This window comes from Callithrix jacchus, chromosome 6 (genome assembly GCF_049354715.1).
Source record: "Callithrix jacchus isolate 240 chromosome 6, calJac240_pri, whole genome shotgun sequence".
In the NCBI taxonomy this organism is placed as follows: Eukaryota; Metazoa; Chordata; class Mammalia; order Primates; family Cebidae; genus Callithrix; species Callithrix jacchus.
The window spans coordinates 127,174,314-127,190,884 of record NC_133507.1 but is presented as its reverse complement, the minus strand read 5'-3'; the positions used below and the strand labels follow the sequence as shown (position 1 = coordinate 127,190,884).

Sequence of the window (16,571 nt, the reverse complement as noted above, 5' to 3'; positions counted from 1 at the left end):
TAGACAAGGACCCAAGTGTGGGTGCAACGGTCTGTCAGTGTGGACCCTGCACTGAGCTGTTTAATACTTAAGCCATCCATGGATGACAAAGCTAAAGGAGTGCACTGTAACACATGCCCTCTGGGACTCCATGGGTCATGGGAAACCCCTACACATTCCCGTGGGCCTGCACAGAATTCTGACCTTGCCAGTTGCCCAAAAGTGCTCATCCTGGCCTCTGCACCTGTTCTCTTGTGTGCTCCCCCTCAACAAGGGGTTGAGAGCTGTGGGCTAAGTGAGCCACCCTGTCACAAGTCCTGTGAAAGGGTCAAGGGAACTATCCTGTTTCAACAGGACATTCAGTGCTAAAAACCAGCAAAAGTCTCAGACAAAGTGGAACAATTTGGTCACCCTTATCCCAGATCTGTTTGTCTTCAATAAAGACAATGCAGAAAAAAAAAAAAAAAAAAGACAATGCAGAAAAATACCTCTGGTATAATGTTTATTTAAATAGTAATCTTAAAAAGGCTTTATACAAATCATATAAACACAGTTTGACATTGTTGTTTACTTTTTACATTGAAGAATCACAGTAAAAGCTCTCAAGTTCCCATGATCTGGCTCAGCCAGTGAATGGTCGAATACCTTTAAATGCAAACCCTGGAAAAGTTAACCTGCTGTGTAACAGGTTAACTCTTTCTCTTGTTTTCTTGTTATTCATGCTTATTCCTTGGACCCTCATCCCTGTCAACTCCCCTGTCCCACCAAAGACAGAAAGCAACCCTGTGGCACTGTTGACCGCCTAGTCCAGGAGAGCGTGGAGGTAATGTGTCATTTAGTACAAGGCAAAAAGGAGATCAGTACTGGGTCTGGGGTTTCCTGAAGAGAATGACTCAAGGAGACGGGTCAGCTAGCCTACCCACAGATAAAGATAACAAACACGCCAAGATGTCCCCTAGCCAAGTCAAAATTGGGCCCAGCTCTTTTTCTTTCTGTATTACAACAGACTAGCCTCCAGCCTTGGTGAGGTATCTACATGTAGCCCTGTGTACCCTGCTTCTGTTTAGGATTCAAGGCCCACTCAGGGCCCCAAATCAGCCAATGGTGAATATGGATATAGGACTTTTAGAGGGATGCAGGTTGAGTTGTACATAACTTAGAGGTGAAGTGCAGGCCTGAGACAGGGCTAGACTTTGGAGAACGGTAAAATGGCTCACTGGGCATCAGAGCATCAGGAGCCCTGGAGTAGGCTTTCAAACTTATCCTCTTCTGCAGGCTACTTCTAGAAATCCCTAGGACTTACCAGCTTTCTGAACACTGCACATCATGGGAGGGTGAAGAGGAGAGGGGCTAGTTGAAATCTTGTTTCTGTAGAGGGCCCAACTCAGGGGGAACCCTAAAGCTAAGCCCCTGGGCTTGACAGCTTTACTTTTCACCTCTAACTACCACTGTACCAACGAGTGCCTAGTGCCAAGATCAGCTGTGACACTCGGGCCCTAGGTCAAAGTCACAACACCACCACTGAGTCCCACGTGACCATTCACATACACAGTAGATACAGAGAACTCAAAGGCGCAAAGACACACACACATGAATAAATAGCTGTTGACTGAACTCTTGCGCTCTGCATACAAAACACTGTGACATTACCATTTGAACTAGCATTTCCATAAGTTAACATTTAAAGAAACCAGCCAGTCTCACTCACCCTTCCCCTTTCACCTGGGTATAAGACAAATGAAATCATGGGTGACCATAGCAGCAAAAATGGTCTGACATTGATATGCAATAGGCTGGGCATACTGGTTGAGTTTCAAATATATATTCAGCACAAGGGCAATCCTTAGGCGTTAATATGAAATCAGGATTTGGATCTTGATGTGAACAATCTTATCCTTCACACAGTTTCATTCTATTCCTGATGCCTCCCTTTGAAAGTAGTTGAGAGTCATGGAGGGCTATGACTACCACTGGGGTAGCAGGCAGGGCTCATTAGGATCAGCGGTGAGTTGGGCCGTTGGAATGGAGCCACTGGGGTAAGGGAAAGAGGAATGCCTTTATTTGTAAGATATTCGCTGATTTCTACACAGAGGGAAAAAACATTTTTCTTCATTTTTTTCAAGGCACTTAATAAAAAACATAAATTGGTATGTATGCATGCGTGCATGTGAGTGTGTGTGTGTGTATGTGTGTAAGAACCTAAGTCTCTCAAGGTTGAAGCAGTGTGGTTAGCATGCTTGTGCACAGTACTTGCAGACTTCTGGTTAGAACAAATTCTTTTATATCCTAGCTCTGACTCTCTCGAAAGGTTGAAATGGGGGCTGTAACCCAAAAGAGAAGCCAGTGTTTGCTAGCCTATTCGAGCGAAAAACGTGTTTCAAACGTTCTCTGTCTACACTGCTCAGCCTTAGCCCTCGTACGATCAGAGGTGCGGCTTCTCTTTCCCTCTCCCCTGTTCTCCTTCCTGTCCAACGGTGACCAGTTACAATGTCTCACTGATGGGGAAAACATATTAACAGTCTCTATTTATCCCTCTATTTTCGCCTGCCTCTGAGAATATCACACAATGCTCTTTCCAGGGGCTTAGAGACCTGAAAAATGTGTGCGTGCATGTGTGTGTGTGTGTGTGTGTGTGTGTGTGTGTGCGTGTTAGAAGAACATGGAGGAGGGAAAAGAAAAGGCAAAACCACCACCAGAAGTCCCACAAGGGAAGCCCCACACCGCCAGACACTGTGGGTCTAGAGTAACGAATGGCTCCTATTCGCTCACAAAGCACTTTAAGGCTCATCCGGACGCTCCTGTGGATTTTTGACGTGTGAAATTTCCTTTCTGGTTTGTTTTAAATCGCATCCAAGAAAAAGCTGTTCATGCTGACCCTAAAATGGCAATTTTCCCCTGGATAAAAAAAGTTAAAGGCAACAACATCCTACTTAAATGCTAGGACTGGAAGCGGCAGCTTGTAGGGTCGGATGGCAGAACCTACACCACAGTAAATCCCTTAAGTCATAAGACAATCAGAGGATGGGATAAACTGGACGGCTTGCTTTGAGTTTTATTTCTAAAGATGGAAAGGCTGAATAGATGCTTTGCTTTTCAAGTGTTGATTAGAAAGAGAAAGCAGAGAATAGTGATCACTGCTCTGCTTCTATACTGGAAGTCATTCTCCTCTTCTGCCTCTTTGAGTTGCTCACAGACCAAAGAAATAAAATATAATAATAATAATAATACAAACTCACAAAATAGAACTGTGACCCCAAAGAGATGAGCACCTGTTTTGTCCTAGCAGAGAACATGGCCCATTCCTGCAATGACTTAGCCATTGCAGTCCTAGTAGGGTAATGGTCCCCTGTGCGCTGCATCTCCCTTCCTCCTGTGACTCGCTTTTCTGTCCCGTCCATACCTTCGGTATTCTAGATCGGTTTGATCGAGATTATGGCATTCAGTTTCCAAAGGAAAAAAAAAACATAATTTTCCCCAGCCCATCTTGCTGGAATGAAATGTCAGATAGGATCCAGGTGCAATCCATCATGCCTCTGAGCAGCACTTCTGGTGGTTCATCTTGACCTTGTGCTTAAGGCCGTCGTAGAGCTCGAAGTTGTAGTTCTCCAGCGTGGTGCAGCTTCGGGAGCTCAGGCCTGAGTAGGAACAGGTGCAGTAGAGCAGGAGCCCTGCACAGGTGGCCCCGAGGAGGACACCCAGTGAGCTCATGGCGATGATGGTGATAAGGATGGGATCCAGCGTGTACAGCCAGCTCTTTTCTTTGTCGGTCGAGGGGGTGCCAGACCCTGAGGTTGCAGAAGAAGAATTGCTCCAGTCCACCTCGTATTCATCTATGATACATAAAATATGTGAGAGATTGCAGGCACTACGTATGTCACGGTGAAGTGACTCAGCTTCCCCAGCTCAGAGGCTCTTCAGAGCACAGTATTTAGCAGCAGCAACTTTGGAATTAGACTCTCTGGGTTCAAAGCCCAGCCTCGCCACATCTTAGCTGTGTAACTTTGGGCAAGCTATTGAACCTCTCTTTGCTTCAGTTTTGACCTCATTCAAATGAGGATAATAGCAAAATCTACCTCAACTGGGTTGTTAGGAGAATTAATGAACTAATATTTGTAAAGTGCTTGGTGTCTGGCACATAGGAAGTATTAAGAATCCAATATTTAAATAATTTGACTTACATTAGGTAAGCTTGGATTTTAACAGCACTTTGGGGGTGCCTCTGCAGCACCTGGGATGGCCTTGGGTTCAAGGTGATGCTGCACTCCTCCTTTCCAATCTCCTCAAGTTAATGAAAGGACAGTCTGGGACTATTTACATATGATAAGTTTCCTTATTCAGCTTTCCTGGCTATACAAGCAACAGATTTTTCCCAGCCACCAGACCTCCTTTAATAGTAAGGCATCGTGCCTTGCTGATATGGGTTGCACTGTATCCCCCTTCCAGCCACTTAAATTCATGTCGAAGTCCTAACCCCCACCACCTTCTTTGGAGATAGGGCTTTTACAGAGGTAGTCAAGTTAAAATAAGGCCATGAGGGTGGGCCATTATCTGATAAGAGTGGTATCCTTAGAAAAAGGACACACACACACACACACACACACACACACACACACACACACGAGAGAGAGAACATCACGCAAACACAAAAATGGCCATCTCCAAGCCAAGGAGAGAGAGCTAGAAGACATCCTTTCTCACAGCCCTCAGAAGGAACCAACTCTGTCCACACCCTGATGTTAAATTTCTAGCCTCCTGAACTGCGAGAAAATACATCTCTGTTGTAAGTTACCCAGTTGGTTGTACCTTGTTCTGGAAACTCTAGCAGATGAATCTAATTACGTTTCTACAGTGTGGCCAAGGCATGCCCACATCTGGGCATCATTTTTTGATCTCCTAAGAATCCCATGAAGAAGGCAGGATATGATATATCTTTCTAATAGGTGAAGAAACTAAGGTTTAAAGAAATTAGGTGACTAGGTAACTCACTCCAGGTCACAGACTTAGCAAGCAGTTAAAGTAGGAATGGAAATTAGGCTTTCTGTCTCCTTACCCATTGCCCTTTCTCCTCCATCCCAATGCTCTTCTGCCTGATCTACTGCAGCCTCTCCATGTAGGTCAGTTGTGCACTTCTGCCCATAAAAGGACTGTTGGACTGTGTTTTGCAGGGAGAGTCTGCAGTCACTTAACAAGGTGCTGTTTGGGTTAGTCACTCCAGTTTCTATAACTACACTTAAAGTTTCTGATTAAGGGCAGGTTAAAAGCAGCTGCTCTATAAACTGCTCTTCTTAAATATATTAATCTTGCTCTACAGTTGTTATTTAAGTGGAATCTTGCTGTTGAGCCTCTTGGAGATCAACTCTGGCATTCCGAGAAGCGCAGAAAGAGACCTGTACTATTCTGAGTTGAGAAAAGAAATTACATCTACATATTTGCTCAGCAGCCCTCTAGCCTCTTGAAGTATGTGTATTTGCAGTGGAAAAATAGAACTTGGAATAAATATAAAGATACAAGATGATCAGTGTGAAAAAGAAACCTAAATCTTGCAACAAGCTCCAAATTGGAGTCTTGAATAGTTGAAGTTTCCCCCCAAGCCAGGGAACCAGAAACCACAGCAGGTCTGGGAGAATATTCACATTTATGCTCATTCACTAGGCCATTTTTGGGAGAAGGTCAAAACGTTCAAGCAATGACACATATAGAGGAGCTGATCTTTCACTTTGAAAGGATTTATTCAGATTTGAAGTCCATCCAGGTAAAAAGTTGCTGGAAAGAGGGGATCTGTTTCAGATTAGGCAGAGGGAACTCAATAAACTTTCTAAACCTCTAAAGTTGACCCTGACAGATCCATTGATGGTTCCCTCAGTTTTCTCCAGATTCTTTTATATATTTCTGATTGATAGTTCTAAACTTTGGCCCTCTGATACCCTGGGCATTATTTTTGTTAACGGCTTTATAACCAAACTTGAATTTCGTGATTACTTGCTAAATCATAACCATACTCACCATCAATTTCGTCTTCATAGCCTTCTCTCTCATGTATTTCTGGGATGTCCACTATAATATAAAGGAAATAAAAACAAGTTAATAACAAGTTCTATCACCATGGCTAAAAGGCAGAGAGGCAATCTTTCTGAGAACGACTCCCCATTCTGGCAGGCAGCTAGAGAGTCACCACCACTTCTAGCTCATTCAGAATGTACATTACTGGATTGTCCTCCTTTAGATGACCTGCATCTTCTTCCAACCACAGCCAGTAACACAGAAATAAGAAAAAAGTCTGGGTCTTCAGTGCCAAGCAACCCCTGCCACTATGCTATTTAAATTATTGGCATTCATTATGAACACAGGTTTTATTTAAGGCACCTTCAATGGCATCTTATGCCCACCAGCAGCGCCATTACTGGGATGTCCATTTAGTAGAGCTCGCTGCACCTCTTCATGGGAACGCATCTCACTGGGCACAAAAGCATCAGAGTCTTTCTCCTTTGGATTTTACGTAAACATATGGTAGTTTAAGGAAGTCTTGTTTCATCATTATATGTTTTAATGTAAGAGCAGAACTGGAAGGCATGTCATAATGCCTGGTAATCTTCACATATCTGTGCTAATATCTCTTATCTTCTTCCCGAGTCTGTTTTTCCTATTGGCTTTCTTCATGGTTTAGAATAGATCAAAGATGATCTATTCAAACCAATCTGACTAGCCAGGCTAAGTTAATTTACTCTGAATTTTCTCCTGTATCATCACTGTCTATCTCTGTCTTTTTCATGATAATTTGGGAAGGTAGTAATACAGGTCTCTCTATTCACTGTGCTGTCCAACTTATAGAAATCGGAACCAATGAAAATTATTCTGTCTAAAATGGCAAAACATCAATAGAGAACATCAAATACATGGCAAACAGCAGCTTCTTATCATTTCTTCCTATCTCATAAGCTAATTATGCCTGTCCAAGCTGACAGCTCAAGATGGCCCGAGTGAATGTGTGTGGCCCTCTTAGAGTTTTGTTCCTCCAAGTCAGATAAACAATCTTGAAGTCACTGCTATAAGTTGAAATCCGAAAATCAAGGCTTAAGAGAAAATCAAAATCCCAAACAGCTGAAGTATCAGGCAAGAGGGAGAAAAAGAACTTTAGACCATCCTGAAAGCTTCCCTCATCAGCACTACAGCTCAGGGAAGATCTACTTGACCATGATCTGATCTGAGCATTGATCCATCACTGTCACACTGGAAATTCAGTCTTTTCTGGAGGCCATGGTTTTAATCATGTTAGAAGTCTTTCTGGCCAAAGTGCTAAAGCACATTCTCATCCCACTCGGTCACTAGTAAGGGATGCACAAAACAACTTGTCAAGCCCCACTTGAAAAGATTGATGCCATGTGGCACCAATCCTCCATAACTCCAGCCCATTCCTGGCATGTTTGTAGCACAGCAACTGGCACCTGCAGGCCATGCCAGCCTCCCCACCTCAATGCCCATTCCCTGCATTCTTCTCCAGGCCCCGACAGAGCAGGTTGTTTCCTTGGAAGGGAAACGTGAACATGAATCAACAAGAGGCAGGTGCTGTTTGTCACAGGGATCAAATCAAGCTTGTGAAAGTCAACCCAGAGGGTTTTCTTCCGTATTAAAAAAAACCCAACATGGAAGAAAACCATCACGTTTCCAACAATTAATTGGTTTGATGGGCTGCTCATACGTCTTAACATCTTCACGGGTGAAAGATGCAGAACACTGGGTAAGAATATGTCAGTCAGCCTAGGATGAGAACCATGAGGCTCCTGCCAGTGACTTCTGGGCCAAATCCTATGCCTGCTCTTAGGGATCTGGCTTCTGCCAAGGATGTGATGAGTTCTTGGAGGCTAGAATGCCATCTTGCTCCATCTCACACCCTCAGGGAAGAAGTCTTAGGATACCATAGATCACTGGCTGGAAAGGGGTGAAGATGGCATTGATCTTGAAAGAAAAAGGGTAAAAGGATGCTAATGATTTTGAGAACATTTTATCCCAGGAGATCACAGCCTCTTGTCTCTGGAGGTAGAGGACTGGATGAGATGATTTCCTAAGAACTGGCCCATTTCTAAGGTTCAATGAAATCAATTTCCCAGATGCAGCTGAGATTTCTGCACCTGGAGAATCAAAGGCTACTTAAGGTGAAGAAGAACACTTCAGCGGCTTGACTTGGCTTTTTGTATAATCACTGTTCCTCTGAGTTTGAGTGAGTGGGAAGGGGTCGAAAAAAGGATAAGTTAATCAACATTTTCAAAAGCGCATCTGTTCACCAAGCCTTAAAGAAGAATGGCACACTGGGGAAAACACAAATAGAGGGAACATTTGAACAAAAAGCTATTTACTTTGATAGCAATTTTCTCTAGTCCCCTTGCTAATATTCTTGATATCTGTGTTTGATTAAGGGTTTTCTCTCTCTGAAAAGTGTCTTTGCCCTTTGTCAGCCACTTTCCTTTTCTGTTGAGCCTGGTAGGTAAACTGCAGCCTGTTTCCTTAGGAGACTGGCAGGAAGGAATGTGGTTCTCCCCCCAGGACCCTGTAGTTCTAGCAAAAAAAAGGCAAGGTGGGGCAGGTGAATTGCTACCAGTAAAGCTACTGGCCTCTGGGAGGCAGGAGGCAGAATGATGAACTAGGAGCCCAAGGCAGAGGGTAGAGGCAACAGCTCCCTGGAAAGGGGAAATGGCAGCCACAGGATGGCATACCTCGCTCTGGAAGTCAGGGCAGACAGCAGGAGAGAGTGGGAGAAAGCAACCAGGGACTGACTCAGAATTTTGTTTTTAATGGGGAAAAACTTGGAGAGGAACTTCCAGCACTCTGTTTTAGTGGGTGGGTGGGTTTGTGAGTGTGAGATGGCCTAGGGAGAGTGGAATGAGCCATGCCTCTAGAAGAACGCAGGTCAGGACGGAATCTTACCACCCATATGACTTCCACTTTCAACCTCTGTACTCCTATGACCCTGTTTCCTTCTAGGCCCCTGTGTGGATTCAGTCTCAGGTCACTCTGACTACAGATACTCTCTGATACTGTATTAGGGCCAGGAGGGATCCCCAGTTTGCATTCAAGTTCTCTGGGTGTGGCTGGGGTACTGTAACTACCACCATATCCTTACTGCCCCCTTCTAATAGAAAAAAAGAGTCTGCCATATCTCAGAACCGGGTTGGCTGGATACACACTTTGATTGCCTGTTTCACTGGCTCACTACTTTGATGGGGTAGGGGTGTGAGGGGCTTCTCATGAACGTGAAGAGGTAGGGGGTCTGAAATTTGGGGTTTCATGCTTTCCATGATAGGCATCATGCAGAGGAGGAAACTAAATTACATTGTTCTTCAAAGGGCAGTCTTCATTAGCCAATAGACCAACCCAAACACCACTTAGTAAGAGGGCTTACTGCATGCCTTGGAAACATACTGAGGACTTTGGAAAATAAAGATGCAAGGGACCAGGTGTCTACCATTAGGGCCCTTCAGTGTGGTTGGAAAGTGAAGACTCACCCATACCAAATTAGCATGAAAGAAAGTGAGGAATTGCAGAGAGGACTCCCAGCAGCTGCTGGAGTCCAGGGCAGGGATTGGGCAAATGAGCCTGAGCCACAACCAGGAAGGGAATGTGGGAGTGGGGAGAATACTTTGGAATTGAGGCTGCTGCAAGGTGGGCAGTGGGGGATTTCTATCTCCTTTATCTGTGTGATTGATAAAAAAGTCTTTCAAATATGGCACCTGATCATGGTTTTTGGTTTGCATTCATTAGTATCAGACTCGTCAAAGAATTCAAAGAGGTTGCCTTGCCTTGCCACAGGTCTTCCAGCTTGTGCATATCTATGTGAGAGTCAGACCTCTGCCCTCATACTCCCGGACACCTGTCCCCTTTCCCAGCTGTTGCAGACCAGCACAGTGAGAGGGAGAGGTCAACTCCGAATGAATGATGGGAAGGAGCTTTACAGAGCTTGAATAATCAAGTGGGCACAGTAGCTACTGCTTAAAAACAAGTATAACCCAACTTCACAAAACCCTGGTCATTTTCATATGGAGATCAGTCTCAAGCCAAAAAGTCACCTTGTTTTGGTCGGTGTCCCTTCTCTCTGCATCACTGAGAGACAGAGTAGGTACAAGGTGAAGCATGATTCAAGGTCTCACTCCTCTCCTGTTGTGTCCTGATTTTTTTTGGAGTGAGAGACCAGAGTGGTTAGTTATGAAAACACCTACAGGACTGTTCCAGAAACATCCTACACCCTAGAAGAGTCAATTATTCTCGGGTGTGCTTGTTAGTAAATTGCCACACTATGGCAAAAAAGGTGAACAGCCACACCCAGTCACAAACCCAACCTCTTCTAATGAAGTAAGCTTCTCCCTGGAACACTGCCTGACAGTGTAAGACCACACATGCTACTCAAGGGAAACACCCCCAAGACACTCCAAACAGCTGCCTGGAAATTCCTACTGAGAATGATTTAGTCCTCAGATAAGAAAGCCCTCTCTTATGGCCCTTTCCCATTCTCATTTTCTTTCTCTCTCTCCCTCTCCCTGTCTCCCTCCCTTTGACACACACACACACACAATTGTTTCTTTCATCTCTCCCTCATTTTATTCCTTCTTCTAAATTAGGATTATATGGGATTAGCATTCCTTCATTAGTTTGCTTTTCTGCAGTTTCTTACAGAAAATTTGCAGCCTTCACTCTGTGTTTACTGTGAGAGTATTGGACTTGACACTGTCACAATACGGCCAGGAGAGTGAGAAGTCTGCCCCAAACCACTGGTTACTTTTGGATAAATAATTTAAGACAGCCCTTGGGACACTCGTACACAGATCGTTTCAGGTCACTGATGTGCTCGTTTCTTTGAAGAGTCCCTTCCATGCCAACCCTGAGCAATGGATTTTGAAGCCACTGCTCTTGAGATTCCCGGAAGCCCGGCCAGCAGCAGCATCACCCTGCACTGAAGGGAGTGGCGTGGGATGTGGAGGCCCTAGGCTGGGGGTGGGGTGCCCACCTCCCATCTGGTTCTGCCTCAGGTGTCAGAGCCTTGACCAGTCATTGACCTCCCTGGGTCTCCGTTTGCTTCTCTGTAAACTAAACACGGATGTTCTCCCCTGCTCTAGAATTCCCTTATCTCTACAGGAAGGAACTAAGAAAGGTATGAGGGCCTTTCTGATGCGGGCTTTCTGAAGAGGGTGATGGTTGAGGGAGACAAAGCAACTTCTGAACAAAAGGGCTCCATTGCCCCACGATGCTCACTGCCCCATTCTTCACTCTAGCTCTGTCCTCTCCTGGGAGTGGTCACTCCCTGAAGCCATCTGTTTTAAGGTGTGTATGGAAAGAGAAGACCATGGAAAGGACAGGCCAAGGGAACCCATGAGGTTCCATATGTTCAATACTTGCCCATTTGGCTCAGGACTCAGTCCTGTTAAATGGTGACTGAGGAACTGACAAAGTGGGCAAATTGTGCCCATAGCTTTAAGCCTCCATGTTAACTGAGGCTGGGCTGATAAAACCTCACGGAAAGCCAGTCTTAGCATATCCACTTAACCCACCACACTTCAACCAGCCTTGAAGACAAAGATTGAAGAGCCTCTTACACAGGAAACCACTGAAATAATTCATTTTCACAGGTACTAGGTGTCATCACTTTGACTTTAGAGATGAAATTGAGGAGGGAGGGTAGTGAAGAGCAATAAGTCATTGAATAAATCAGCAGTAGAACTGAGAGTTAAGCCACAGATTTTCAACACCTTGTTTGGGGGTTGTGATTTATCTGGGATAAGCTCTTGGCCACTTAGTGCCTTTGTTGAATTTCATTCCAAGTTTCTAAACCCCATGGGTCAGTTAAATCACTGGATTTTTCAGATGGGAGTAGCCTCCAGAAACTTCTATCAGCCATTCTCTTTTAATCCCAGCAGGAAATACAACACTGACACCTCAGTAAAAGAGAAATAACAAAGGGCTGAGGAGATTCTTCTTGGCACTTCAAAATTCAGTTTAATATTTAGTATCGGCTGAAGGTCCCCCCTCCCCACCACACTTAATTTCCCAATTCAGTTTGTTCATCCAAGTTACAATAAGGAGCCAAACGTTCAGATGTTGATCTAAACTTTGCCAAATCTCCTCTGTTAAAAAGTCAGGCTACTTGAGAGCCATTCATTCCTTGCTGGGTTTGGCTAGAGTTTAGAAGCACCATCAGAAGAGCCTTTGTCATGGGTTTTTATCTCTTGGGCTACAGCCAAATCTAGGCAAGGTCATGGAAAAAGATTTTTTGGAATTTTTTGAATGGTTTCAAGTAGGAAAAAAAAATGGGAGGGAGCTTGCTATGAGATTACTGTAAGAGTTTGATCTTGAATGTAGCCATTCGTTTCTATTATTTTTAGTTGAATAACTAGAAGGAAACATTAAAAAGAATTGGAAATACTGACTGCAAACAAGAAGACTGTGAAATGACCTAGTAATACTTTCAAGTGTGGAGGCGGATGAGCAGCTGAGGCCAGAATGGCTCCTCTGAGCCCCAACAATGGCATGAAAAGAAGAAAAATCTAGCTAGAGAGAGACATGTTTAGCTCTGAAGACAGGCTTCACAATTGTGTGAACTGGAAAAACACAGCAAAGCTGATGAAGGGAAATACTGAAACCTCTTTTTTACCCCAGTCTTTAAAAATAAGCTATTCTCCATTGTTGTAAGTAGCGATGTGAACAAGAAATTGGCTCTTTTCACTTCTTTTATTGGCTACCTTCCGGGAAAAACAACATTTCAGGGAAAGCCTGTTGTTTTCTCCCCTCTTCTGTAGTCTCATTTTTTTCCTGAGATGCTAGGGGGAAAGTCATATATCCTCATATTTCAGGGAGTTTTTTCCAGTGGGCTTTGAAATTTCTCCTCTCCTCTAGTTCCAGTATTTGAGGTGTGCATGTTAGAAACATCACTATGTCACTAGATGGAGTGGTTTGGTGCAACCTTGGACAAGTGAGAAAATGGAGTTGTAGAATCAAAACTGCATCCACTTCCCATGTGAGGCATAATGTCTTCTTAAAGATAGCCCCTCTTATTTTGTAGGTCCTTGAAAAAAAACGGTACACCTGTATGTCCCTAAGAGAATTCACTACACTAAAAGCTGGGCTCCTCTGAGCACAAGAATGAATGAGAATGAATGACTCTGTGACATCATTTTACAGGTACCAAAAAGGTACCTCTCTCTGCCCACTCAAGAGATGATTTTCCCCAGTGGCTTGCTGGTGGCCAAGGACCTAATTACTAAGAGACTAATTCCTCTGGCTTCAGGTGTGGTCCCCTGTAAAAATGCAATTCTTGGAGGAAGTAGCCAGTACAGCATTTGTGTGAAGGAATCTGACCCATGCTTTTCTGAAGAAGGTGTTGGTGGAGGAAGCGGGAGGGAAAGTGGAACGATGCCAAAGAAGAAAAGGGGTCACCAAGAGATGGGGAAGGTGCAGAAAGGGGTTTGGAGGTTGGAGACAAACTACACCTGGCACAAAGGCAGATGGGTGGTGACCAATTCCTCCTACAGAGAAAGAAGTGGAGACCATGGCCCTAGCAGGAGGTGCAGAGCCAGGAAGCAGTGATGGGCTTGTGGGTCCGGGGCACCTGTAAATATTACTATGGGACTCACTCTTGAATCACAGTTGGCCAAGGCAGATAAGGCATCTCTGGGGCTCCTTTGACATACCCATGTTGCTCCCATCTAGGTCCTAATGACTACCATCTCACTCTCAATGCCAGCTGGGGGGCTGTCCTAGAGAAGCCATTGGAAGGCCCACACCAGCCCCTGAAATCCTCATGCCCCTTCTCACAGGTCCTGGGTGGCAGTAAGAAAACACAGAGACAAAAAGGTTCTTTATGCTTAGATGAAGCTTCAATAACTAGCAGGCTTTGGAGACTGAGACTTTGGTCAAGGCCACCTCTGGCTCGAGGCTCTCTGCATGCCCATAATTACTGGAGCTGGCTGCTCTTTAATAAGTTGCAGGGAAGTCCAGTTCAGGCATCCTGTTAATGAGTCCTGCTGCTGGAGAAAGAAACTGGTATTGCTGAAAGCCATGGCATGATCTATTATCATTCTGATTTTGGAGCAGAGCCTTTGTTTTGGGGAATGTTCATGATATTTAAAGGATTTAATTTTGCACAATTACACAGAGAAGACAAAACAAGGCACTGTGTGTGTGTGTGTGTGTGTGTGTGAGAGAGAGAGAGAGAGAGAGAGCGAGAGAGAGAGAGAGAGAGAGAGAGCGAGAGAGAGAGAGAGAGATGTATTCTAGTTTATCCAGATCTCAACTCATGCTGCTTTCTTTCCTGAGTTAAATACTCTTGCTCCATGCCCAGGAGGCAATGGGCAGGTCAGAGAAAGACCACACAGGACATACATAGCCATAGACACTCAAAGTCAAAGTCACTTTATTATGATCCCTTTTTCTCAGCACACCGTAGAAATGGGGGCAGTGCTTTTGCTAGAAATGGTGTTTAGACTGACAGATCTCTGGGCTTCTCCTCCACCTGCCATTCCTTACTACTGGCCCCTGTGGGGCTAGTAGCTTTGCCTATGCCTATAAACATCCCTCTGGAAAACCACCTCACTCCTAGTGCCTTTTCTTTTGGTATTGCAGCCTTGAACTTCCTCAGAAGGAAGTCCACAGGTTCTGCTCCTCTCAGGGCCAGAGTGGGGGCCTGGGGTCCAAGGCCTTCCAAATTTGAGACTTTTTCTTGGTGTGTAGGTTTACCTCTGGCTGCTGGAATAGTTTAGTCTGCAGCACAGTGCTGCATACTGACCTTAAAGGATGTTTTTTACATAAATTTTTTAGTAGAAAACATAAATAAATAACAGCAAGGCACAGCACAGTCACTCTTTGAAGAAACCAAGTGGAACTCATTAATCATGGAGAAGAGGACTTTGCTTGCTGAACCCAGGGATAGAATTAACTCCAGTGACACAGCCGCCACAGCTCTGGGGAGCTGCCACTTAGAGCCAGGCCCATATTCCCCATAAGTTGGCAGTTAAAAAGTCCTGAAGAAACACTTCCTGAGTTTAAAATTCCCTTCAGCGAAAAGTGCCCAAGGTCTTCTCTTGTGAGCAGCACACCCACTGTAGAGAAAGAGAGATAGGCATAGAGACCCCAAGGGTTGAGCAAATGTGGCAGGATGTCCATTAGTTTCCACTATGCTCTCAAGCAAGGACAGGTTCATTTTAAATGACAAACCTCAGCCATTTACAACACCTACAAAAATGAAAACAGGTATGTGTTTGACCCAGAAATTGTATCCTTTGAAAAACATGTGCCCAAAGAAGCAATTTCAAGAATATTCTTTGCAGTATTGTTTATAATAGCAAAAAAACTAGAAATCTGAATGCTCATCAGCAATGGAGCAGTTAATACACTCTCCATTGAGTATTGAGGCATATCAACACAATATGGAGTGCTATGCTGCAGATAAAAAGGATGGGGTTGAAGCATTGGTATGTACAGAATTACCCTCAAGATGTCAAATGAAAAGAAGCAAGTCATCCAATTCAGTAAGCAAACACTATGCTACCAGTTACACAAAACCAAACGAACCAAACTAAACCCCAGCTTAAGCAAACCACATAACTCAACATGAACATACATGTTTGTAAAGGTATAAAACAAGGCCTGGAAACACATTCCTCAAACTATCCCTTGTGGTTACCTCTGGGGAAGAGATTGGGATTGGTCAACAATGAAATGAACTTTTGCTTTTTCTGTATTATTGTACTTTTTGAGCATGTTTAACTTGTGAGTTAAAGAAACCCAGCCAGTTACTATCCTGCAAGTCTCCCACCAGCAACCTCCCTGTATCATCAATATCAATAAGCTCTCAAGCAAAAATGAAACCCCAAGAGGTTTTCCCATGTAATACTCGGTCCTCCCTCCAGTACCTCTGTTGTTGACTCTTCAAACGGTCTTTCCTATTTCTTGGTCCAATGCACACAGGACTTTAGTTCTGGGGGGCTCTCGGAGGTAAGTGACAGAAAAGGCCAACAACAACAACTGTTTTTCATAGTATAGAGGAGATGCTTCTAGGTTTCTTATCCACTGGGCTTGGGGCAAGAATGGCTTCTGCTTGGTTGTGCTGAAGCACCTAGATTCTTCACTGTTCCATACCATGCTAAATAAGGTTTTGACCATGGTGATTTCCCACATCTTGTCTCTCAGTGTTTAGGTTAGGGTTCAAACAGAACACCTCCAAGCAGCCAGGGCAAATGTACTCGGGCCCAGGCTTGTGGCCTGAAGAACCCTAAGGGTGTGGGTTTCTGATTGTATCTGTCCTCTATAAATACTGTGGTGCACCTGATCTATGTTTGGCTTAATTAAATCCTATACTATTCCCAGCTACTAATTTATTTATATAAGGCGATTCTTTTCCCTGCTGATTGTAAGATCATCAACTGGTGTTCCCCTCTCCCCGCCTTTTTCTCTGGTTGGGTTTGTTTTGTGTTTTCTTTGGGCTGTCACTAAAGTGGATGAAAGGCAAGTTGCAGCTGTGAGGGCCCCAGCGAGCTGCACAATTAGAGAGAAAAACAAGCCCTCACCTATAGATCTGCAGTTGGCTCAGATGTGTAGCCCAAAATGCAGGCCAA

At 44.3% G+C, this 16,571-nt stretch overlaps 1 protein-coding gene across 2 annotated transcripts in view; it reads right to left on the bottom strand.

Annotated features, from left to right (window-relative positions):
- Nucleotides 1-464: 464 nt before the first annotated feature.
- NRP2 (neuropilin 2) overlaps nucleotides 465-16,571 on the bottom strand; it is a 116,503-nt gene continuing 100,396 nt past the window's right edge. For both annotated transcript variants that reach the window (XM_054257817.2, XM_008999276.6), the window contains 2 exons: nucleotides 5,983-6,033; nucleotides 465-3,809 (listed from right to left, as the gene is read on the bottom strand). In XM_054257817.2, coding sequence (XP_054113792.1) covers nucleotides 3,505-3,809; nucleotides 5,983-6,033 — 356 coding nt within the window. In that variant the 3' untranslated portion in view covers nucleotides 465-3,504. The remainder of the gene's footprint in view (nucleotides 3,810-5,982; nucleotides 6,034-16,571) is intronic.